Source organism: Sceloporus undulatus, chromosome 2 (assembly GCF_019175285.1).
Source record: "Sceloporus undulatus isolate JIND9_A2432 ecotype Alabama chromosome 2, SceUnd_v1.1, whole genome shotgun sequence".
In the NCBI taxonomy this organism is placed as follows: Eukaryota; Metazoa; Chordata; class Lepidosauria; order Squamata; family Phrynosomatidae; genus Sceloporus; species Sceloporus undulatus.
Genome location: NC_056523.1, coordinates 179,404,765 through 179,428,791, shown reverse-complemented (window position 1 = coordinate 179,428,791; position 24,027 = coordinate 179,404,765). Strand labels below are relative to the sequence as shown.

Genomic DNA, 24,027 nt, shown 5'->3' with positions numbered 1-24,027 from the left:
TGGAGATTATCAAACAGGCATGGGACGAGGACGGGATCACTCTCTCATCCTTATCCGTCCTTGTCACGATTGTGTGAAAACATTTCATAGATGTCGCATTTATCCTGTCATTAAAGTGGAATTGTATTAATGCAAACACCCATTAATACAAAATGACAGGGCAATTCCACTCCAATGATGGGACAATAACAGGATAAGTGCAACGTCGTATAAAATTTTTTCGTGCGATTGCAGTCAATTGCAATTCAATGACAGGACACCGACAGGATCAGTGCGACATGCTATGAAAATCTTTTCATGATCGCACAGTAAGGATGGGAAAAGGGTGGGACAAAGATGTCCTTTTCCCCATCTGATAATCTCCTTTGTTTCTAGTGCAAGAGGATAAGCAGAGAGTGGGGAGGGGCAGGATGGAGTGATCAGCAAACACATTCAGCATTTATCATGGTATTACCCGGGTCTTTCACGTGTCTTTGGATCTGTGAGTCCTTCCCATAGAAAAGTCTCCTGGTGGTCCAAACATCATCATAACCAAACATGCCTGGCTCCAGATATGAAAATATAGAAACCCCATATACAGGACAAGGGGGTGACAGGTATGCTAAGAGAGGTTGCATCTACTCTGCTGTTTGATACCACTTTAACTATCATGGCTATGGAATTTGGGGATATGTGTTTTTGACTTACAGTTAGCCTTCTCTGTCAGTGAGCACTGGTTTCACAACAAACTACAAATCCCAGAATTCCAAAGGATGGGGCCATGACAGTTAAAGCAGTGTCAAAACTGCAGCAGACAAGACTAGCAGTGGCCAAACTACTGGTCATGATGGCTGCATACTATTTTCAAGATCAGAGGCAGCATGTCCTGACCACAGAACTTTCCACAGGGCAGTGGCATCACTAGGGAGATGTGGGGTGTGTGGACCACACCAGGAGACACCCTAAAATGGGGTGACACCACTGCTCTTCAAACACCTACCTTTTGGCAGAAAGGGGCTGTGGCATTCACCTGCTTTGCTTTAAAATGCTTTAAGAGATGGTGGGAGTGGGGTGAAGCTCAGTAGGAAGAGAAAGGAGACGCCCCAGAATATTTTTTTAAATTAAAATTTCAATTTTCAATTTTTAAAGATTTATTTTATTTTATTTTTATTCTTTTAACATGTTCTTTTAAAATGTCACATTTTAACCACATTTATGTTGTGTGTATGCTATTGTAATTTTAAGGTATAATTTTAATTTTGCTAGTTGTTTATGTTCAGTGGTGTATGGGAATTACGATTTAGCAGTAACATTAGTGCAAAAAAGTATTACCAAGGATTCTGTATGGTGTGAAATGGGCGGAGGTCAATGGGGGAGGTGACACCATGAGTTACCACACCGGGTGACACCAAAGCTAGGGATGCCACTGCCATAGGGACCTGGCTGAGAACTGTGAGAAACAGGAATGCTGGAGTCTACAGAATAGCGTTATGATCTGGCAGGAATCGTCTTATATTTGTTTTCTCAGTGGAGGAAAAATTGTTGTGAACCTCATACAGACACCAATACACCAGCAACTAGACATGTCCACCTGGTATAGTGGAGAAGTGATCACCAGAAGACAGTTCTTCTTGTTGCAATTAATTAGCATATTTCCATTGGTCTAGAAGGGTGCTTTTACAACCACAAAAAAATATAGACACCAGCTATCTTTGGCACAGAGTATAGTCAGGATAGTCGACTGTTTCTCAGGAGTTTATCGGACAAGGGAAATTGGAAGTATAATCCAATGGCAATCTGAACGCAGTCATGGGGTTTCATGTTTTTGTGTGATAGACTACCACATGCAATTTTGGGTAATGGCAAGCTATTTTCGGGCAATGGGAAGTCAGTTCGAACGCAATTTGAATTCACGTAAATTCGCTGAACTAGCGGATTCACATGAATGCGTTCTGGCCTCACTTTCTTTTCATTCAAAATTAAGAGAAATTCCTCCTGTGTGATAAACTCCTCAGTGTTTATAGGTGCTATTGACAAAGTGTTTACTGATGCTAGGCCACAGGTAAACTCAAAACTGAACAAGAAGGCCATCTTAAATTGGTGCTCACTAATGTAATTCTTCCATAGAAACAGAAGAGAGCAGTCAATTGGTAGTTCTTGGAAAGAATGAAGAGGGCAAAGGGAGAATGATACTGACCTGAGCTGGCCTTGGTTACCTCAACTCCATCCCCAACAGCTCTTTCCCAAGGTGCAGCTGTTTCCAGGCTGCCTAAAAGCAAGAAATACCCATTGGGGAAAGGGTGCAATTCTGTGCATGTACTGTACTGTACTGTACACCCCTTTGACATTAGTAGAACATTTATGAACACACAAGAAAGGGAAGAGGAAAAATTCAGCTGCAGCAGATTTGATTTAAAAATTTGATTTTGAAGATAGCATGTTTCTCTGAATTTGTATCATGATCCAAATTATTGTCTCTTGCTTCTCTTTTTTGTGATGGGCTTTCCATGTTTTCTCCACTCTGAGAGTGTGTAAAAATGGCATAATAATTTTTGCAAATCTTTAATGTAATGCATACTTTTTAAAAACCATAATAAAACATAACAAACCCAGCTTGTTTAAACCCATATATCTATTCATTAGAAGAAATCAGTAAGGAATATGACTGAAGGAAGTGTCTGAAGGTTATCTAATGTGTATTCTTTATTCTGTAAAATAAAAAGGTTTCATGATAAAAGTGTATTTACTGCATTTTTTAAAATCCATAATGATGAAAACTTTTTAAAGTTTTTTAATACCCAGTGGTGTATTTCAGATGAAACTGGCAAAACTACCTGAGTATTCCTTGTCTAAGAAAATCCCGTGGAAAGTTCATAAGATTATCATAACTCAAATGGGACTTGAAGGCAAGTATACACAAGTAATAATAACATTTAAAAAATTTGGTTGCATATGGAAAAATGATCACTTTATCAGTATCACAAATAATCCAGACTTCTTCTTTAAGATTTTTTTTTACTGTGGAGGAATAATATGAAATTAATTTATAGTGTTAGGGTGGCCACTTCTGCCACTCTTAAACTCTATTAAAAGCAGAAGAAAGATAATAAAAGATTTGCATGGGTTAATTTGTATGTAGCTGTGTCTATAGATCCAGATTTAAAAGTCAGTGGCGTCACTAGGGTTGCCATCACCTGGTGCGGTAACTCATGGTGTCACTCCCCTCTGACCTCCTCCCATGCAACACCATACAGAATCATTAGTAATTTTTTGTACTAATGTTACTCATGCATGACATCCCTGTTTCTTCAGCATTACATTTTGTTAAACTTATTAATCTGAAACAAAGAGGAAAATGAGTTAATATGCAACTCAAGAAGTGTGCTTTTTCTGATGGGTTGTTTTTCCAATCAGAATCAGAATGAAATACACACAGTTGCTTTTTTTAACCTAAAGACCTTGAGATACAAGTTCTCCATATTTTTTTGACCAAGAGAAGAAGAGTAGCTGGACTGATTTTTGATCAAGAAAATTATGTGATGCAAAATGTTCAAGTACCATGGGCCCTTGATATCTGCTGGGGTTTGGTTCCAGGAATCCCTGTGGATATCAATATCAGTGGGTGTTCAAGTCCCATTTTATACAATGGCATAGTAAAAATGTGTCCCTTATATAAAATGGCAAACTCATAGTTTGCTTTTGGTAATTTAAAAAATATATATTTTCAAGCCAGGGATGGTTGAATCCATGAAGGCAAAATCCATGGATATGGAGGGCTGACTACACCTTGCTCCCACCACCCTAAACAAAATGTGTCAGGACAGGAGACTGCCGATTTGTTTCATATATCTTGTCAAGTTTGGCTTGATTTCATTCTTGTTTTAAAAAGCAAAGCAAGTAACTAGTCCATAACACTGCTGAGATGACAGCGATGATGATACATTTATATTACACCTTTTCCCCAATAATGGGATTTAAGGCAGCTATCATTTTTAAAGCAATACATATTTTAAAACTACACAAAAGCTTCGATATTTATATAAATACAAAAGTTATGGTATTGCGAGTATGTGGACATGTCCTGAAGAGCATTCAGGGGCCACTCTTAAGATCAGTGTCTGCCGAATCCCAAGGGCTATGATTCATGTAGCATAGTTAAAGCCGGCCATGCTGTTCTGTTTCTTGTTAGCACATGAGCTGGGTGTGAGGTTTACTTTTTGGGAAACATACCATTGATCGGTGGCTTATGCAATATGTACAGTGAATCTCAAAATACTGTACTGACCTCTGGCCTAGATTCCCTTAGATAATCTTTGGAATAGGGGATGGGGCTTTGGGAAAACAGATATAAGGCTAAAGAACTCTTGCGCAAGCTCAGCAACAGCTTGGGAACACAAAGAGCTATTTTGGGTTTGGGGTTCTACTGTGCTCTGTCGGCATCAAACAGCAAAACTTTGCTTACTTTGTGCCTGTGGTCACACCATAAACCTAGGAATTTTTTTCTAATGTGATGATCCCTGAAAATCCTCCGCCCCCCCCCCCACGCCCCCCGCGCAACCTCTCTTTATATATTTCTGTTCCCAGTCCTCATAGTCACAAAACTAGCTTTAAAAAGTAAAGGCAGGAGGTACTTTCAAAAACCACAGGCACGGAGACTTTGGTTTAACTGGACATTATGTCCTTAAACCTCAAAACTAAGTCGTTTATTTCCACTTGTGGGAGGTAGACTATGGCTGGAAAAAGAAGCCTAAAGCTTCCAAAAACTGGTATCCTCCAGTGGCAAAACATTAAAATAGCCTTCCCAGTCAAACAGAAGAAAAGATTGGGAGTAATGACCAGAATTCTACAGGGCTTCTGTGCTTTTTGTAAAATGGCAAATGGCTGCATTTTCTCAGAGTCTGGGTCAGTGTGGTTCCTAGCACAGCCATTCATTCTACAAGCAGACACATGGACCTCTCTCACACACTGTTTTCATTTGGTGGAAAGGAAAAGGACTGATAATTGTGAAATGAGTCAATTCAAGGCTTTGGCAGCTGGTGTCGAACCAGTTGTGGGATCTAGAACAGCTCTGTGTAAATCTACAGCACTATATAAAGAATAATAATAATAATAATAATAATAATGATGATGATGATGATGATGATGCAACTAAGTCGGTGTATATTTCTACTATAATAAAAATTTATCTTGGGCAAAGAACTCTCAAAAATGCATCCAAAAGCTAACTAAATGTTGACAGCAACCTTCAAATTGTATTTAAGCTAAAGAGGCTCCAGAGCCATAGTCCATCACTCAAACCACTACACGATGCTGGCTCTCACTTGCAGGTATGTTTTTGCAAAACAATGAGAACATGGAATAAATTTCATTAAAACTGTCGGCATCATCATCGGCATCCAACTGAAGTAGGTAACAATCTCTGCACCATGGAAGCAATGGCAATATAATAAATAATATTGTAAATGGAGTAAATAAAAAATGCAATTATATATCAGCTAAAAGGGAAAATATGTAAGACCCTACAGAGTGAATGCAAAGGGGCTTATAAGGTCTCCTAATATATTTGCTGCTCTACTACATTGCTTTAAGAGCAAAGGCTGTGGAGATACTTTATAAGATACAAGACTACAGACAAAATACTGTACTCTCAAAAGAAAATGCAAAATATAGACTTCTACCAAACACAAGAAGTCAAGAACATCCTAGTGCAAAATCTGGAGTTATGGATACATAGTGAGGTGGTCAGAATTGCTGACAACAAGGAATTATTCAGGGCAGTGAGAAGAGAAAGAAATTGAAAAGAGTTTTAAAAACTATCTGTCTAAAGTGGAGGCATTGCCATACAAAGCCAGTTATCACTGCAATCATGTCAGTTAATACAAATGGAAACATACCGGTTTCAGAACAGTCATTATCCCATGTCTTGTCAGTTGCACAACTGGGGCTGCTTCTGGCATTTCACTGTTGTCGGCATTCCCCTTAACCCCACTGCCTTCCCCAACCCTATGCCTACTCAGCATGTCTTTTGAGTTTTTTATTTTATTTTTACTTTTTCACACAATTCTAGAGTTCTGCTAATGCAATTTAAGTTTTAAAAAAAGAAATAGAAAGAAATAGAGGCAACCAGCCTGCTTGGGAATAGCAAGGAGGAGGGGAAACAGGGAGAGGGGAAAACACTGATACCACTTGACTGAGAGTATTGGAACTGCCATGACAGTGACCTTCTGCATCTGAGGACTAGCATGATTGTGAGCTTATTGATGAGTTTCCCCCATTAATGAAAACGGATGCCCTAACCACACTTTGGAGACACAGCAGCTATTGAATGTAGGTGTCATCGTACAAAAAGTATGGCAGTGAGCACTTTTTTCCAGTATAATCACAGTTTAAAGGAAAAGTTAATAAAAACAAGTGCAATGTGATGTATAATGTGGCAAAAAAATATACTGTATATCCCAACTCCACATATATACTGACGGGATGTGAGCTGGCAGCAACTGACCAAGGAGGTCATGGCTGATGTCTCAGTGAAAATGCCAACTCAGTATGAGGTTGCTGTAAAAAAAAAGGGGGGGGGGTGGGGGAGCAATTTCCAAACTGGAGATAGTTAGAAAAGGAATCAGAACTAACACTGCCAATATCATTTTGACCTTGTACAAATGCATGGTGTGCCGACATGTGGAATGCAGTGTACAGTGCTGGTCAGTGCATTTTAAAATGATAGTGTAGAGGTGTAGAAAAGAGCAACCAAATGACCAAAGGACTGGAGCTGCTCACTTTAGAGGACCAATTGCAAAGTTTTGGTCTGATTAATGTAGGAAAAAGTCAAGTAAGGGAAGACAAGATAGAGGTAAAACGTTGTGTACAAAACATGGTTAAAGTACAGGTTGAGTCTCCCTTAACTGAAATGCTTGGAACCAGAAGTGCTTAGGATTTTGACTTTTTTGTTTTGGGGGGTATTTGCATATACATAATGAGATATGTTGGAAATGGGATCCAAGTCTAAAATCCATTTATGTTTTATACACCTTATGCACTTGGCCTGAAGGTAATTTTAAACATAGTATTTTTAATAATTTTGTGCATGAAACAAAGTTTATGTAAATTAACCATCAGAAAACAAAAGGGATAAGGGAGATTCAACCTGTACTGAATTCACTGCCTTGTTGTGAGTTATGTTGGTTGCTAGTCTGGATAGCTTTAAAAGGGACTGGATAAATTAATAGAGGTTAGGCCGATCCCAACACCTACATGTATCAGGAGCCATACGCTTCAGGGTATCAGTTGCTGGAAAGTACAAGATGGAGGGTGCAGTTAACATTTATGTCCTGCTACCAGACTTGACATAGATAACTGATTGGCCACTACATGAACAGTATGTTTGACTGGATAGTTCAAATACCCTCCAACATTTCAAAGATTGAAACCAGGACATATGAGGTTAAGTGACATCAATGTGGTCAAGATGTTATTAATGTTAGTAATGAAGAAGAACAGGCAAGGTAGGAGAGGCTGCAGAGTTTGCTTTTGCCTGAGTCTACTGGGAAGGACATGATTCTGTCCCCCCTCTCCTCACCTTCACTGAGTTAACTGAATGCAAACTACTTTGGCACAATTTGCAGCAAGACAGAGGGGAAGAATGAGAGAGAAACTGGAACACTTTAAAAGCAGCTGAAAAAGTGGGACAACAGAAGATTAATGGGGATTGTCCTTGACAAATCAGTTGGAGGGTATAAATTCATCAACCTAAGCCAGCATGATTTTTTCTGATGTTCCAAAGGTTAAAGAATCAGTACAATTTCTAAGAAGTTTTAAAAGAAGTCTTAAAACTAGAAGCAAGAAAATATAGAAAAATGCATCTTATGCAGAAGCACAACTTTCAGAAGAATGAGGGTCTCATCCAGGTCTAGGCAAAGAGCCACAAATATCACCTTCCTTCTCCTTTCTAGTAGAAGTCCCAAACACCCTCACCAAAAACAAGAGAAAAATAACAAATAACAGGCCAGTTAAAGGAAGATGAAAAGGCACCATATTTGAGTTTCTTTTTACTACAAAGCCTGTGTACCTGAAGTGGGAAAAGCAAGGCCTGCAGTCCACATGTAGACCTGAATACCATTTTTACAGTTCCTGGAGCCCCTGTTAGTCCCCTACAAAAAAATCCAGCCCCCCACCAAATTAATATTTTTTGTTGTGATTTGCAGACAATTTGCACTCCAAAACACACAGATAGCCAACACAAAAACATCCCCAACCCAACCTAACACTTCCAGATTCCCCCACAACTCCAAAACATTTCTATTCAAATTGAGGACCTTATCAAAATGAGGCAGTATCACTTCTGGTCACCATTTTGAGAGGAACTCTGAAGTATTTTAACATGTTGAAGGTTTGTGGCATTGTCCGCCCCCTACTCTATACCACCCAAATGGAATCACTTTGGTTCTTTCATAAAGGTGCTATTAGAGATTCGTCCCAGCTGAAAACTCTTTCTGTATTGTTCAATCACAAAACAAAGATCAGAGGAAAAACTAATTTAACATTTTAGGGAGACTAAGGGCTTGCTTATATATTTACACATTAGTGCATAATACAGTCTTCTACCTATATTGTGGACAAATGGTGACTCAAAGGACCTGAAAGATGGTGGGCTCTCCCTTGTTGGAGATTTCAAAGCAGAGGCTAAATGGCCATCTTTCAGAGATGTGTTAGTTGTGGATTCCTGCACTGGTAGAGGATTGGATTAGATAACCACTGGAAATCCCTCCAAGTCTATGATTCTGTGGCTAAGATCTAAGCCATCAATATCCTAAAGCCCTAAAGTATTAAAACTGGCAGAATACTGTACAAAGAAAAGTTACCAGGGGTTGGGGGTTGTTGATGACTCATAGATTAATCAGAGTTACAATGTTTTCGTAGGCAGCCTTGTTCAGATTTTTCCTCTTGCTAGCATACAAAGTACAAATGGCCACTGCAAACTTCCCTTCCCCATTCCCCTACTCTAGGAAGTAAGCCCATCCTTGGGCTTAATGAAATAACTAAAGAACATAGATGGTTTGTACTAGGGTCACTGAAGGCAGGACAGTCTACCTCCTGCTACAATTTCAAATTTCCAGTCAGACCATCACTGTAGTTACAACAGTATCTCAGGGAGAGGCACAGTCAAGTGGAGGGCAAATCGCCCACCCGTCTATCATTTAATCATCTTTAACTATGAACACAAGTGCAATGCGGACTTTAAAGTCCACTCCTTTTGTACAATGTAGCTGATTCTCAACTTAATTTACATAGCATAGAGTTGTTATTCTTGGGAGGGTTTCTGTGTGTGCTTGATCATTCGGTTTCATAGAATTCTTGGTAGGTCCAATTTTACCTGATCAGCTGGCCCACCTAGTGTGGGGGGGAATTGATCCATCCTTTCCCCACATTTCAGGCTCTATGAATATTGAAGAGAGTCCTGATTTCCCAGCCATCTCTAGACATTCATGTGTTTGCTCTATGTTGGACTGCATGTATAACCCTAACCCTAATAGTCTGTATGCTGACTGCTGGACCCTATGTAGTCAAGGGGCTTCTGAGATATCCAGCTAGTAAAAACTGATGGGAAGAGATAGAATATGGGATATTTAGAACTTCCATGGCTCCAAACCTAAATTTAAAACTATGAATGAGTGAAGAACAGTACAGGTTCGTGGTCCAGCGCAAACTGAATGGTTTTATGCTTGTCCAACCAGTGAAATGATCTCACTGCTGAAGTAGCTTGAGATGCTGCTTCCAAAGAGATATGTCAGCATTGCAAGGGGACCAATCCATTGTTCTGGGGCTGCACCCATTTTCAGAGTCAGGACACTGGGCTTGCTTAATGACAGGTTTGTCCCAGTGCAGTAGTTCTTCCAGGCCCTGTAACTGGTGTCTCCAGGCAAATGTAGGCACCATGAGACACGTGCCCCGGCTTTGTGCCAGGGCCAGTTGCTAACTGTTTACATTCCTGGCCTATTCTAGGCACTGAGTTGCCAGCAGACTTAGTGTGCAGTAACCTTTAGCCCTGGACCTGCTGTTGCATCATATTGCTTTTTTCCCAGACAGACGTGTTTACACGCTACCTCAGTCTCTCCCTGGCCAAAACCAACGATCCCAAGTACTTTACTCCCATTATGCCCTTTGCATTATGTCCACCCTATAGCCAAAATCCTTGTATGTCAGCAGACCTGCTAGTTGTGGAACTTCTCCAGCTGGTCGATTCAGCATCTGGCATTCAAATGCCTACAGCAAAAAAAAACCCAGCAAGAACCTAAAGCAGAATTAGTCTCCTGACATAGGCAAGAAGGTGATTTGCTTTGTTCTTCAGCTCAAGGGGAAACTAACATCCGTTGTGACTACACAGTGAAGCCTAAACCTGTACCCAAGCTGCACTATGCTTCTTCCAAAAAAAATGCACAAAACTAAATAAACTACAAATCAAGCATATCAGTAGAGAAATGCTTATTTTGCAAATTGTTTTCATGGTTTTTTTGCAACCAAAAAAAACACACCACCTACAAATTTTGTGCAGAATAAGTCCCTGACTACAGCTTGTTTCATACAGAAACAGCATTTTCTATGCAGAAAATAATGTTTCTGCACAATAGTATATATTATTTGTATTTTGTTATTTTTAAAAAATGTTTTCTTTTCTGCAAAGAAGATGTCATTTTCTGTGCAAAAGAATCACACACTATTTTGTAGAATTGTGTAGAAAAAGCAAATGTTGTGTAAAATAAGCAAATCAAGCCTAAACTCTCCCCAGAAACCCAGATGATAAAACTGAGACTATCGTACTTTGCCCATATTATAAGAACACATGACTCACTAGAAAAGAAAATAATTCTTGGTAAGGAAGAAGTTCATAAGAAAAGAGGAAGATCACATTCAAGATGGATGACCTCAACCAAGGAAGCCATGGCCCTGAATCTGCAGGTTCTGAGCAGGGCTGTTGAAATGATAGGGTGCCCTGAAGGCCTCTCATTCACGGACATAAGCTGAAGTCAGCTTCATGGCAATTAACAAGAAATTCCCAAACTGCAAAGATTTTCCAGGATTATTCTCAACACCCAAGAAACACATTTTCCAACCATTTTTCAAATATTTTCAAATATTCATTCTATCCCTATTGCTGGCAGCGGCTGCTCCTTGACATCACTGTCTGTTTCCAACCAGTAGGTCCAGGCCAGCACTTTTAAAAAGAACAGGGAGGTGACCGGCAGGTGGCTGCAAGACAGGAACACCTCCGGCATTAGGATAGGTTGGGCCACTGCTATTCATTAAAACATATTCAAAATAAGCATAGTTTGTATATTTTTTTTGTGGGTTTTTCGGGCTATGAGGCCATGTTCTAGAAGAGTTTATTCCTGATTTTTTTGCGCATATAATATTCTTGCCGTGGTAATCATATATAAAATTACTCGGCCATACTCTTCTTCTATTGTTTTATCTAACCTATCAATCATATTCAATAAAAAGATTAATCCAAGATTAATTCTGTCTGAAGTATCTCATTCATTAATTCTATTATATTTCTGCAATATTGCTTTGCTTTTTGGCAGTTCCACCACATGTGGATAAAGTTCTGTTCTTGCTTTCGACATTTCCAACATTTTATGGATCCGGTCTTATATATCTTGTTTAGTCTGGAAGGGGTCATATACCACTAGTGAAACATTTTAATATAGTTCTCTTTGTAATTCTGAGATAGTGTTAATTTGTTAGTCTTCTTCCAAGAATTTTCCCAAATCTCCAGATCTATTATCTTGCCAATGTCTCGTGCCCATTTTATCATCACCTGTTTTATGGATTCTATTTCTAAGTCTCTTTTTTTTAGCATTTTATAGTATTTAGCAATGTGTCTTCCTTCTTCATCAAATAGGATGTTGTCTATTTCATTCATCTCTGTAGTAAATCCATACAATTTATGATCATTTCTAAACTGTCCATTAAGTTGGTTATAAAAGAACCAATTAATTTCTATTTTTTCCTCTTGTAGCTGTGTACTGGATTTTATCACAAATTCATTTTTATTCTTTATCAGTAGAAGATCAGTGTTTCTAATCAATTTCTTCCAACCAGCATAAACAAGAGGCGTAATAATATAATTTCAAGTTTGGGAGCGCTAATCCATCTTTTTCTTTATCCTCTGTAAGAATTTTCCATCTGGTCCTAGCTTTTTTTCTTTCCCAAAGAAATTTAGATAGTTCTCTTTGCCAATTAACAAAACAAATTTCATTTGCTATAATGGGAAGATTTTGAAAAAGGAAAATAAACTTGGGCAATATATTTATTTTAATTATAGCTGGTCTATTTGAGAAGGACAGGTGTAGCTTAGTCCATTTTTCAAGGTCCTTTTTTAATGTCTCTCCACATTTTGTCATAGTTGTTTTTGTATACATATATATTTCTCTTGGTCAATGTTACACCCAGGTACTTCGCCTTGTTCTGTATATTAAATTTGGTTTCTCTTTTTAGTTCCTCTTCTTCCAGTGGTGTTAAATGCTTAGTCAAAATTGTAGTTTTCTGTTTGTTTACTTTGAAACCTGATAGCTTCCCAAAATCTGTTAATTTTAAATTTAAATGTCTTATGCTCCTGAGTGGATCTTCTAAAAAGCAGATTAAATCATCTGCATATGCTTTGATTCTAAATTGTTGGTCTTTCCTTTTTACTCCTTGTAAAAAAAGTATCTTCATGTACGTATTTTCCGTATTTCAATAACTATGAGAAATAGTAATGAAGAAAGAGGGCATTCCTGTCTCATACTACTTTCGATCTGTATACATTCTGTTTTTCTTCATTCACAATTAATCATGCCCTTTGCTCTTTATAGATTGCTTTAATCCATGTCAAGAATCTTTCTCCCATGTTCACTTTCTTTACTAATTCTTGTAAAAAAAAAAGCCAGCTGATTCTGTTGAAAGTTTTCTCTGCATGAAAATATACATTTTTCAAAGTAGGTATCAGTCAGCTGTGGCAGCTTTTCTCTATACATCTGTACAGTGTGTGTGTGTGTGTGTGTGTGTGTGTGTGTGTAGATCCTTCTACCCCCACTATCAACCCTGTACAGCTGCTTCTTGTTGCCCACCTGTGGATTGCAATAGGAAATGGTATGGATTCCTGATAAACACACAAACACACGCATGCACGCACGCGCACACGCACACAAAACTCCTGGATATATTTAATGAGATGTAAACCCTCTATATGACCTTGGGCAAGCCACATGGTCTCAGCCTCAGGGGACGGCAATGGCAAACCTCCTCTGAACAAATATTGGCAAGAAAACCCCATGATAGTTTTGCCTTAAAGTTGCCATTAAGTCGGAACTGACTTGAAGACACACAACACACAAGACCTAATTAATTTAGAGTGTGTTCACTCTGTTATTCCTCCCTCCCCCAACACTTGAAAGCAGAGATTTTCAAGATAATGAATTCCACACCCTCCATAAAATTCTGGATTTGTATGAGATGAACATAGGTCATTTATATCCCTTACTGTAGTTCTAGTAGCAACAATTGGCCCATAGTCAATATACTCTTTGGAAGCAATTCTTTCACATGGCATATGAAGGCCCATATGTGGCTGATGGCAGAAACTACAGTTCCTAATCAAACCAATTTTCTTTTTGGTCTGGCCAGTTATAGGACCCAATTGGCAATGTTGCTTCATGATTGGAAAAGTGAATGGGCCTAAATATTAAAGGCACCACATCCTGTTTGATCTTGGAAGCTAAGCAGGGTCAACCTGTTAGTACTTGAATGGGAGACCACCAGTGAATGCCAGGTGCTGTAAGCTATATTGCAGAGGAAGCAACTGGTAAAATCACCTTTGAGTATTCCTTGCCTAAGAAAACTCTATGAGGTTTAGGTGATCACCATGCCAAGGCGCGCGCACACACACACGCACACAAACACTTAGTACAAAAATAGAAAGCAGCTAGTATGCCAATTACAGTAGTAAAATCTTACAAAATGGGACACACACACACCCCCCCAAACAATTTTCTCCCAAAGATTGAACACCATCAAGCTGGTTCTCTGGCCTTTTGCCTTCATGGAACCAGTGTTATGAATGAACTTATGTATGTCCAAATTGGATCTCACTGCCACATCTTTTACAATATTGGAAAGACAAGCACAACCAGGAACAGGGCATTCTGATCTAAATGTTCAGTTAACCACTTGCAAGACCAAATTAACATTTTTTTATTGTAACACCAGTTGCAACAGCCAGGGTGGTGTAGGAGTTTAAGCAATGGACTGGGATTTGGGGAGAGCAAGATTGAAATCTGTGTTTGGCCATGGAAACCCATTGAGTGATTTTCAGAGCCTAAAAGGGAGGCAAAAGCCAACCACCTCTGAATAAATCTTGCAAAGAAAGCCCCATGATAGGTTTGCCTTGGTTTGGAAATTACTTGAATGCACACCACCAAAACAACATAACCCCTGCTGCATCAAATTCTCTCGTAACAAATACTTTCCCCTCCACAGATTCTGTGATCACAACAGTTACCAGCCTTTATTAAGGTAGGGTAAGACCTATGTCTCATGAGCACACTGTGGAATTAATAGGATGATCAGCTTAAAAAGATGGGATATAGAAGTATCACAGAGTCCCACTTCTTATGCAGTAAAGAAGTACTTGTTCAGCCCTGATTAACCTGATGCCCACTATATGTTTTGAATTTTAGCTCAGGTGTTTCAGATAATGTTATTGAGCTTGGAAAGTTACTTTTAATAAGAATGACTCCATAACTGAGCAGTAGTAGAATGATGCATAGCAGGCCATTGTGTTAATTCTTCTCAAAAGTAATTTTTCTAGCCCTAACTTGTGCATAATTTACAAGTCACCTTACACTCCATTTTGAGGAGACAGAAGCATACACATTGAATCAGTTGGATTTTTATAATACCATGCACCATCTCTCTTTTCCTTTTGTCATTTTATCACCTAGGCCTTACAGAGTTAAAATTTGCACCAGTGGCTTTGTCTGTAGGCTAAATTACCAACAGACTTCTTGGGCACTAATGCTCTTTATGTTCCTGGTGGTGAAACATCACTGTCACCTACTTTGGAATGTAATGGGGGTCATCTTCCCATCACAGTCAGGCAACTAGAATGTATCCCTGACCACTAACTCCTCTAAGGGCTTACATTTAGAAAACTATAGCAATTTACCACTATTCAGCCTGCTAGGATTCCATTACTTTCAAAACTGGCAGGAAAGAGCAGAGAATCTAGATTATACTGCAAAGTAATATAAACCCAGTGCTTTCACAGTTACATAAATGAGGTAAATTTGCTCAATTTCCCTCAATTCTAGATATTCAAGTTCCAAGATTTAGCAAAAATAGAAGGCAGTGTTTTGCAGAGCCAGAGTAGTGTACTGGGATGAATGTTGGACTAAGGACTCTGGGAGACCAGGGTTCAAATCCCTGCTTGGCCATGGAAACCCACCTTGAGCAAGTCATACTTTTTCAGACTCAAAAGAATGCAATTGTAAATCCTCTCTAAATAAATCTTGCCAAGAAAACACCATTATAGGATTGCCTTAAGTTGGAAACAATTTGAAGGCACACAACAAGGAGGTACTTACAAAACCATTAGAGCTTAAAGCAGTGAAATCAAAAGACCTGAGTTCAGTTCCACCCTTTAAAATACTGTCGCAACTAAAGGTCTTAATGTGTGGTTTTAAAAAAATACTGTACACAGAGATGCAACAGTACTTTGAAAGTAATTTTCCAAGCTCTGCAAAGGGCCCTTTGGGTCAGAGAAGTTGCAGCTCAGGTAGGAGGGACCTTGGCACTTGAGCAAAGCTTAGGTGATGTCTCAAGGTGAAGGAACCCTGAGCAGGGCAGTAACGTGGCACCTGCCAGACGTCAGAGTAACAGAAAGGGAAATCAGGTGCCTGCCTACAGACACGCTTCCACGCCTTTGCTAATCACCAGCAGCAGCAATAACAACAGATAAGGCTTCTGAGAGATGAGAGAATTCCAGAAAGAGTTCACTTGAGGTGCCTTTTACACCTTTGACAATGCTCAGGTGATTTCTCTGCTTGCTTGGATCCTTGGGAGACTGGAGAAGGCTTCGTTGATCTGGTACTTCCCTCTCCATGTATTGGACTACACCTCCCGTCATCCCCAGACAGCTTGACACCATGTTGACAAAATCCAGACTAGAAGTTTAACTTGCAATTTAGTACAAAATCCTTCCCCTCACTTCTCTGCCCAGTAACATTTCTTCAAAAGATCTACCTTTAAAGAGGAGAGGATGTGTGTGCAGTTTTTGTCCAGATTATTTACCTCCATTCAGTACCAAGCTGGAGTCAAAAGGCAGACTAAGAGCTACCTTTTTCATTCTTCTGCAAATGTACATACAGTAGAGTCTCGGTAATCCAACATTCGTTTATCCGACATTCCGGATTATCCCACACCTCTCCCCCCCCCCGACCTGGCAGCTGCGACGGGCTTGCCTTTCCTCACCCCGATAGGGCTCCTCAAAGTCCGTTCAGGGCAAGAAACGGCCTGGGAAGGAGAGGCCTGGGCCCACGCCGAAGCCTCTCCCTGCCGGCTTCACTTTTCAAGGTCAGATAACCCTCCGGATTATCTGACATTTTCAGTTAACCAACTATTAGGCCCACCCGATTATGTCGGATAACTGAGACTCTACTGTACATCTTGGAATCAAAGCTCTAATTGAGATCAAAATGCTAAACTAAACACCACATTTAATGTATATGTTTCTTAATATGCTAAGAGAAAATGGGGGGGGGGGGGGTTGTAAATATGAGAGAGAGAGAGCGAGAGAAATTTGGAGGAATGGAACAGGTAGGGACGGTGAATTTACCGGTAATCCTTTCAACCCTTCCCTGTTGTGGTCTTGAAAAAAAGATATCCCGAAGCTACTATTTACACTTGTAGAGGGGGGATCTCTCGGTGTCTATTAGCATTATTTTAAAGCACACAAAGAGACATTTAATATCACATGTAGCTTTACTCTGAGTGGTATTGTTGTGGTGGTTGTGTGCCTTCAAGTTTTTTCCAACTTATGGCGATGCTAAGGGAAACCTATCATGGTTTGTTCAGAGAGGTTTGCCATTGCTTCCTCTGAGGCTGAGACAATGTGAATTCCTCAAGGTCACCCAGTGGGTTTCATGGCTGAGCTGGGAATCGAACCCTGGTCTCCAGAGTCAAACACTCAAACCACTATACCATGCTGCCCCTCCTAAGTGGTATTGCACACTACCTTTTTAGGTGTGCTCTAAACATGTGTCATTATCATTTAACCATCTCTGAAACAATATTGTAAAGTGAGATACAAAAACAGAAACTATTCAAAAAGGAGAGAAAACTTTAATATAGAAAACATTAATGTGGATTTTTTAATAAAGTACACTGCAAGAAGAGGTGTCCTTAACACGTGATACTGGACCTGGGGTTGGATACTGCTGGCCAAGCTGCACATGGCAGGACATTATTCAGATTTTTATATATATATAAAAAAAAAAAAACACTGCTGCAAAGTAAGCCATTCTTATTTAAGAAAAAGCAGCCATTTACAATGTGCTTCTGGTCTAGCCTAGAATTCTAGAGTTAGTATTTCTCCCCAAAGCAATTCTTTATGCTGAAATAATGTTCACAACTCTGGTATACATTTATACTCTGAACTGTCTTTTTCTCTTCCTTTCTTTTTTCTTATCTAAAAAATGCCTTGTACACAGCTTCTAGCATCGGCAAATTCCTATCCTGCTGCTGCCACTTTTGTTGTTGTTATGTGCCCCAAGTTATTTTTTACTTTTGCCCTAGGGCAAAGCTATCATAGGGGTTTCTTGGCAAATTTCTTCAGAGAGGGTTTGACACTGCCATACTTTCAGGCTGACAAAGTGTGACTTGCTCAAGTCACCCAATGGTATACATGTTAGGGATGATGGGAGTTGCAGCTCTTCTCCTGGCTTTCACTCTCACCCCCCTGGTCAGCGGAAGAACAACCAGTTTGACCAGTAGCTCTGAGAATTGGCTGAAGATGTCTTCCAATCTTCTCTGCAGTCTGCTGGTTCTTGTTCAGCTCTCAAGACACCAGTCAACACAGTAGTCTTCTTAAAAAGATCTACTTTTATTCTAATATATACACTATGCACAAAACAATTCACTACTCACAAAACTCACACTACTATACTCCTCAATACCCACAAAAAGTATTGCCATACATTATTGCTTATATAGACATTTGTCTCTCTATTCATTATACAGTTGCCACCTCCTGGGCGTGTACATACATTATGATTGACATACCATACTTGGCTCAATCTAGACCTCACATTGCATCATACATTACTGTCCACTCAATGACTCTCAGGTGATATCAATTTGCACCTTTTCACTTTGTCATTGTCTCATATGTCCTTGGCTTTCAGGACCTTCTAATTACATTACTTACAACACCTGTGTGACAATTCAATAACTTTTGCTGTGTCATGTTAGTTTCAAATACATTCATATACATATTATATTTCTTGTGACTATATATCCCATGTGGCTTTTTCCTGACAATACACACACACACACACACTCTTGAGCAGGGTTTTGAACCCGGGTCTCCAGAGTCCAGAGTCCATCACTCAAATCAGTGATTCCCAAACTCTGCCTTCCAGATGTTTTGGACTTCAACTCCCAGAATCCTACACCATTGGCCAAAATGACTGTGGCTTCTGGGAGCTGAAGTCCAAAACACCTGGAGGATCAGAGTTCAGGAATCACTGTCTTAAACCATGCTGGCTCTCCATTGCTGCCACTGCTACTAAACCAAGAAGACACTCCAAACCAAATCTTGGGAAACTGGATCACAACCTGCTGGATCACAACTCCCCCATCCACTGTCCATGCTAGCTGTGGGGAACTGTGGGCAGCACATTCCAAATGTGACTTTTCCAGGTTCTGTTCCAAAGCCAAAGTGTAGTCCCTGCTCATCCTTGTTGTTGTTGTTAACTGGCCCCAAGTCAACCTTGACCCATGGCAACCCTGTGGATGGGACACCTCCAAGAACCCCTATCTTCCATTTCACTGCTTAGTCCCTGCAATCCCATGCCCTTATTCCCCCTGATTGAGTCCATCCATCTAGCATGTGGTCTTCCTCTCCTTCCTCTGCTCTCTACCTTTCCTAGCATTATAACATTTTCCAGTGACCCATGCCTTCTCATTATATGGTCAAAGTTCATCAGTCACAGTTTTATCATCTTGGCTTCTAATGAGATCTCTGGCTCGATCTGTTCCAAGCCCCTTCTCACCCTAACCCTATACTTTTGCCATTTCCCCATACCTTGGATCTTATATTCCTCTGGCACAGGGTGCCCTTTCTCCCTCCCACTGCCCTGTGCAATCCTCACCCTTTTTGCATCATGGGCTATAGAGCTCTCTCTCCTTTCCTCTTCAGAGGCACATATTCCTCATCAGTTGCAATCCCCTTCCACCCTAAACCCCATCCCATCTGCAAAAAACCTCCCCTCTGGGCACTGCAAGCCAGCCAGCCAATTGCAGAGGCACAGGGGGTGGTGCCAAGGCTGACAGAGTGACAAGTACTGAGGCACCTGGCTGGATGGCACTCATGAAGTGCCCATCAGAGAGCCAAGATCTCTCCAGCGAGACACACCTGCCTTTCAGCCTGGCCTGCAAAGCAACAGCTGGAGGAGGAATTCACAGAAGGCTAAAAGGGACTTGGAGGTTCATCTTATCTTCCTGGACCCAGGAGGAGACTGTGAAGGCTAAGATGCAGGTGCTGTGCATGCAGCCGATGCACAGTTTGTGAGCTCCAGACGTGGTCTACCTGCCAAGAAGCTTCCACCCGCCTGCATCATTCTGCAACTGTACCCTTGGTGGGTGCATCCCTTGGTGTCTTCTTGATGGCTCCTCCTTCCTCCAGCTTCCAGGGCAAGGGCAGGCCCCTGGCCACTCTAGCCCTCCTCTGGACCTGTGCGGCTTGGGTCGAGGCAAGACCTGGCTGCCCTTCCTGCCGGATGCCCCCTCTAGAGCCAAGCGCCGAGAAGGCCTTCCTGGTGGAAGTAGCCAAGCAGCAGATCCTGCAAAAACTCAACCTGAGCCAGAGGCCCAACATCACCCACCCTGTGCCACGTGCTGCTATTGCCAATGCGCTGCGTCGTCTGCACTTGGGCAAAGGCCGGATGGATGGAAGTAGTCAATCATCTGAATGGGAGAAGCCGCAGCCTGATGAGCAAGGGTATGAGATCATCAGTTTTGCAGAGACAGGTAAGTGCCTCTTCCAGGCACATGGCCTGAGGCTTAAATGAGGAAAATAAGTCACATTCACAGATCACCCCACCCTCCATACCATTACTCCATACAAAACTCCTCTTAGGAAGCAGAGGCTAGTCGTTATTCTTTGTGCTGGAATGTCTTTCCCATTAGACTCTAGGGTTGGCAAGTGAAAACCAGGACAGGGCTTCTGTACCTTTATTGGTTTTGCAGAAGGAATCTCAGCAGACACCCCTTGTCTCCCAAGCTCCACCTGCTGAAATTCCTTCTTCTGCTCTAATTTGTAGACCTAATTATAATTCGGGTGAGGAGAGGATCATATAGGGGGTAGAGCATAGACTTTACTTGTTAATCTCTATCATTTACTATACATCCAATTAAGTCGTAGACAGTTAAAGGAATAACCCCACACCACTCGGTGGTTTTCTTGTTCAGTGCTGAGTTTACTACACACAGCTGCCCATCAGTCTGATGTCTTTTTCTATACATGGAATCTAGGGAATCAAAGCTTTGGGCAGTTCTCCATTCATTACAATAGGGACTGCAAATGAAAATGTCTAGGTGAAAGCTAAATTTTTAGCAGGCAAAGAGGATCTGACCATAGAGTGGCCCTGTTGAAAAGTGTCCAGATCACACAATGGAATTTTATGCAGTTTTGTTGATCTATGCACTTCTACCATGGAGTGACCTTTGTAGCCACGGCATGGTAGAAATCCACGTGGAACATAGTATTGTGAAGGGGCTAGGCATGTGCTTGGCCGATAGGTCACCAAACATTGGGTGAGACCATTGGATTAAGCTTCAAGGCACACTGCTGCAAGCTGGTTCACACAGAACATGGAAAAGTTACTGGTGTGGGGGGGGGGGTGTGTGTGGGGGGGGATTCTCAGGAACTCCAGGCAGAATGGCCAATATAGTTCAAAAAAATAACTTTTTCAGACTCTGGCAAGTTAAAATGCATCTGTAGGTTGTACAAAGGAATCACACCAAATAATTATCTATTGGTGCTGTCCATGAGGGAACAAGAACTAAATAGCCTTTGGTATGGGATCTGCAGAATTAATGCAGTTTGATGCTGCTTTAACTAAAATGGCTCCATCCTATGGAATTCTGTAGTTTGTTGTGGCACCAGAGCTCTCTGACAGATTTCACAAAACAACAAATCCCAAAATTCCACAGCATTGAGCCATGGCAGTTAAAGCAGTGTCAAACTGAATTAATTCTGCAGTGTAGATGCAGCCTGAGGGAAGAACAAGTTGATGAGAATCTTTGTGCTACTGCAGACAGATGTGAATAACAGTGTTCTCCTTTTGTGCCTACCCACATGACTTGTACAATACTCAATTTCTTAGGTACTGGGCAAATCATAATAAATTATGATGATATATTATTCTAGTTGTTTTTATTCAGTATACAGATGGGAGCTCAAGTTCAAATTCAAGTAAGAAGTTAACTAGCCTCTCTTGAATTATTCATGCTTTCTCTGCCTGATCTATGTCACAGGATTGCTCTGGGGGCATGACACAGATTTTGTTTATTTGTCTGCGACATTTATAGACCACTTTTCCTCACAACAGCCAGTGGCTGCCCCAGTGTGCTTCATGGTACCTAGTGAGCTCCACAACTATGTAGGTACAAAGCAGCAAAGACACCCACAGTGAGGGCCAGGCATCTTGCTGACATTTGAGGGACTCCATCTCAAGTTTCTAGCTGTTATGGGGCAGGGTAGGAATTCTAGCAATGTGCTTAGAAGGCTATTGATTTTCATCTTGTCTGTTCTTTGTTCTCTGCAGATCCTTCTGGGCTGCTACAGTTCCAGCTTACCCAAACAAAAGACCAAGACATGCACATCCTCGAGGCCCAGCTGTGGCTGTATATCAAGGCCCATCGAAACATCACAATACAGATCTACTTGGCAGGGCATCAGCGAGTGCCCTTAGTGGAGCAGCAGCTGGGGAGCAAGGGCAGTGGCTGGCACACCTTCTCCCTCATGCCAGCCATGCAGAACTTATTTGAGAGCAAGGATGAAACCCTCCATTTAGAGCTGCAGTGCAAAGGCTGCCATCTCAATGTCACAGCCTTGGTGACTACCACTGGCAGCTCCCACCAGTCCTTCCTGGTGGTGAAAGCCAAGTTGCAGAAGCCGGGCCACCGAATCACCAAGCGCAACCTAAGTTGTGACCAAAACTCTGACGTTTGCTGCCGAAAAGACTATTACGTTGACTTCCGGGACATTGGCTGGAATGACTGGATCTTTAAGCCTGAGGGTTATCAGATAAACTATTGCATGGGTGAATGCCCCATGCACCTGGCTGGCACGCCTGGCATTGCAGCCTCCTTCCACACCACTGTCTTCAATTTGGTCAAAGCCAACAACATCCAGACTGCTGGCCGTTCTTGCTGTGTCCCCACCCAGCGACGGGCCCTTTCTCTGCTCTACTTTGACCCCAATAGCAACCTCATCAAGACTGATATTCCCGACATGGTTGTCGACGCTTGTGGTTGCAGCTAAGGGCAGGACTGTAGCCATGGGGAAAAGCTGAAAGGGCCAGAGAGAGCGAGAAGTGAGTTGCAGGCCATCCACTCCTGGTGGACACCCAGACAGGACAGTCATGAATGATGATGCTCCTGTCTAAGCTATAGTGTGGGCATGGTGTGGACGCTTTTCAGAGAGCAACAGTGGTTTCTGTAGAGAAAAGCAGATTGCAGCAGGATTCCACTCCTCCTGCCTTATTCCCTACATACACATTCACTGTAAAGCACACAGAGAATGCTCAGCAGGGCTGCCAACAGGTTACTGTTGGGTTCCTATTCAGGCTCCCCCTCTGGAGGTTACTGTTTTATAGCCTCTTTGAATTCTGCCCCCTTCCTGAGTAGATTCACGTGATCCCTTCCTCTCCTCCCTCTGTGGTCCTGAGCAAAACTCAGAACATTTAGTTTTTTGGCCACATTGGCCATTCTGGCTAGGGAATTCTGGGAGCTGTAGTCCAAAAAACAAATGTTTCAATCTGTACCCTGGGGTTAGATAAATTACCAGCCAAGGAAACGTTAGCAAAATACCCCCTACAGTAATGCGGAGAAGTTTATAGACCAGGATACATATGCTTGCCTCAATTCATTCTCTGCATTTTTTATACATTCAACAGAATTCTACAGTACAACAAAATGGAAATAAGAGTTAATAACACAAACCTGTTCAGATCTGACCAATTCGGTATAATGGGAAATGAATGCTGTGTACTTTGTCTTAAAGATAAATCTCAATTTTGCATATTGTTAAGATTTGCATTAATACTCCCCTCATTTTTACCATCTTATTTTTTTGCGTTCTTTGTCTCCAAATGGACTGGGCAGTGTACACTTGGAGAGGATTACACTGGGTGTGCACAAGAATCCCATCCAGCTGGAGTCGCTAACACTGAACAGGCTCTCATTGTGCATTTTGTATTTGTGTGTGTATGTGTGTTGTGCTTATGTTAATATATCTATATTATTTTATATTTTGGCATGATATCAAAAATAAAAAATTGTTTAAAAGGGGAAAAATCTCCTGGCATCCTCTGAGAAATGTTCTGCTGAAATTATTCCTATGTTTTAAAATGGGTAAAAAAAAAAAGTCCAAAAGCCATCACACTATAGCCATAACAATCAATCCTCTGGATTCTACATCTCCTCTGCCCCATTTCCCTATCCTGGTTCCCTCAGTTCACTACCTCATTCTGAGCTTTCCTCCTTTCTGTAGTGCCTGGTAGCTGGTGC

The 24,027-nt window shown here is 41.1% G+C and overlaps 1 protein-coding gene across 1 annotated transcript; it reads left to right on the top strand.

Moving 5' to 3' along the window:
• Window positions 1-19,602: 19,602 nt before the first annotated feature.
• INHBE (inhibin subunit beta E) lies at window positions 19,603-23,817 on the top strand. The gene is made up of 2 exons (XM_042449768.1): window positions 19,603-20,262; window positions 22,062-23,817. Exons 1-2 carry the CDS (start codon window positions 19,899-19,901, stop codon window positions 22,778-22,780), a joined length of 1,083 nt encoding a protein of 360 aa, XP_042305702.1. The 5' UTR covers window positions 19,603-19,898; the 3' UTR covers window positions 22,781-23,817.
• Window positions 23,818-24,027: the final 210 nt, after the last annotated feature.

What these genes read in the sequence shown, in the direction of transcription:
- INHBE (XM_042449768.1), top strand. Translation starts at nt 19,899, where the DNA reads ATGGCTCCTCCTTCCTCCAGCTTCCAGGGCAAGGGCAGGCCCCTGGCC. An exon ending in CATCAGTTTTGCAGAGACAG is followed by an intron (nt 20,263 to 22,061) that starts GTAAGTGCCTCT and finishes TGTTCTCTGCAG; the next exon opens with ATCCTTCTGGGCTGCTACAG.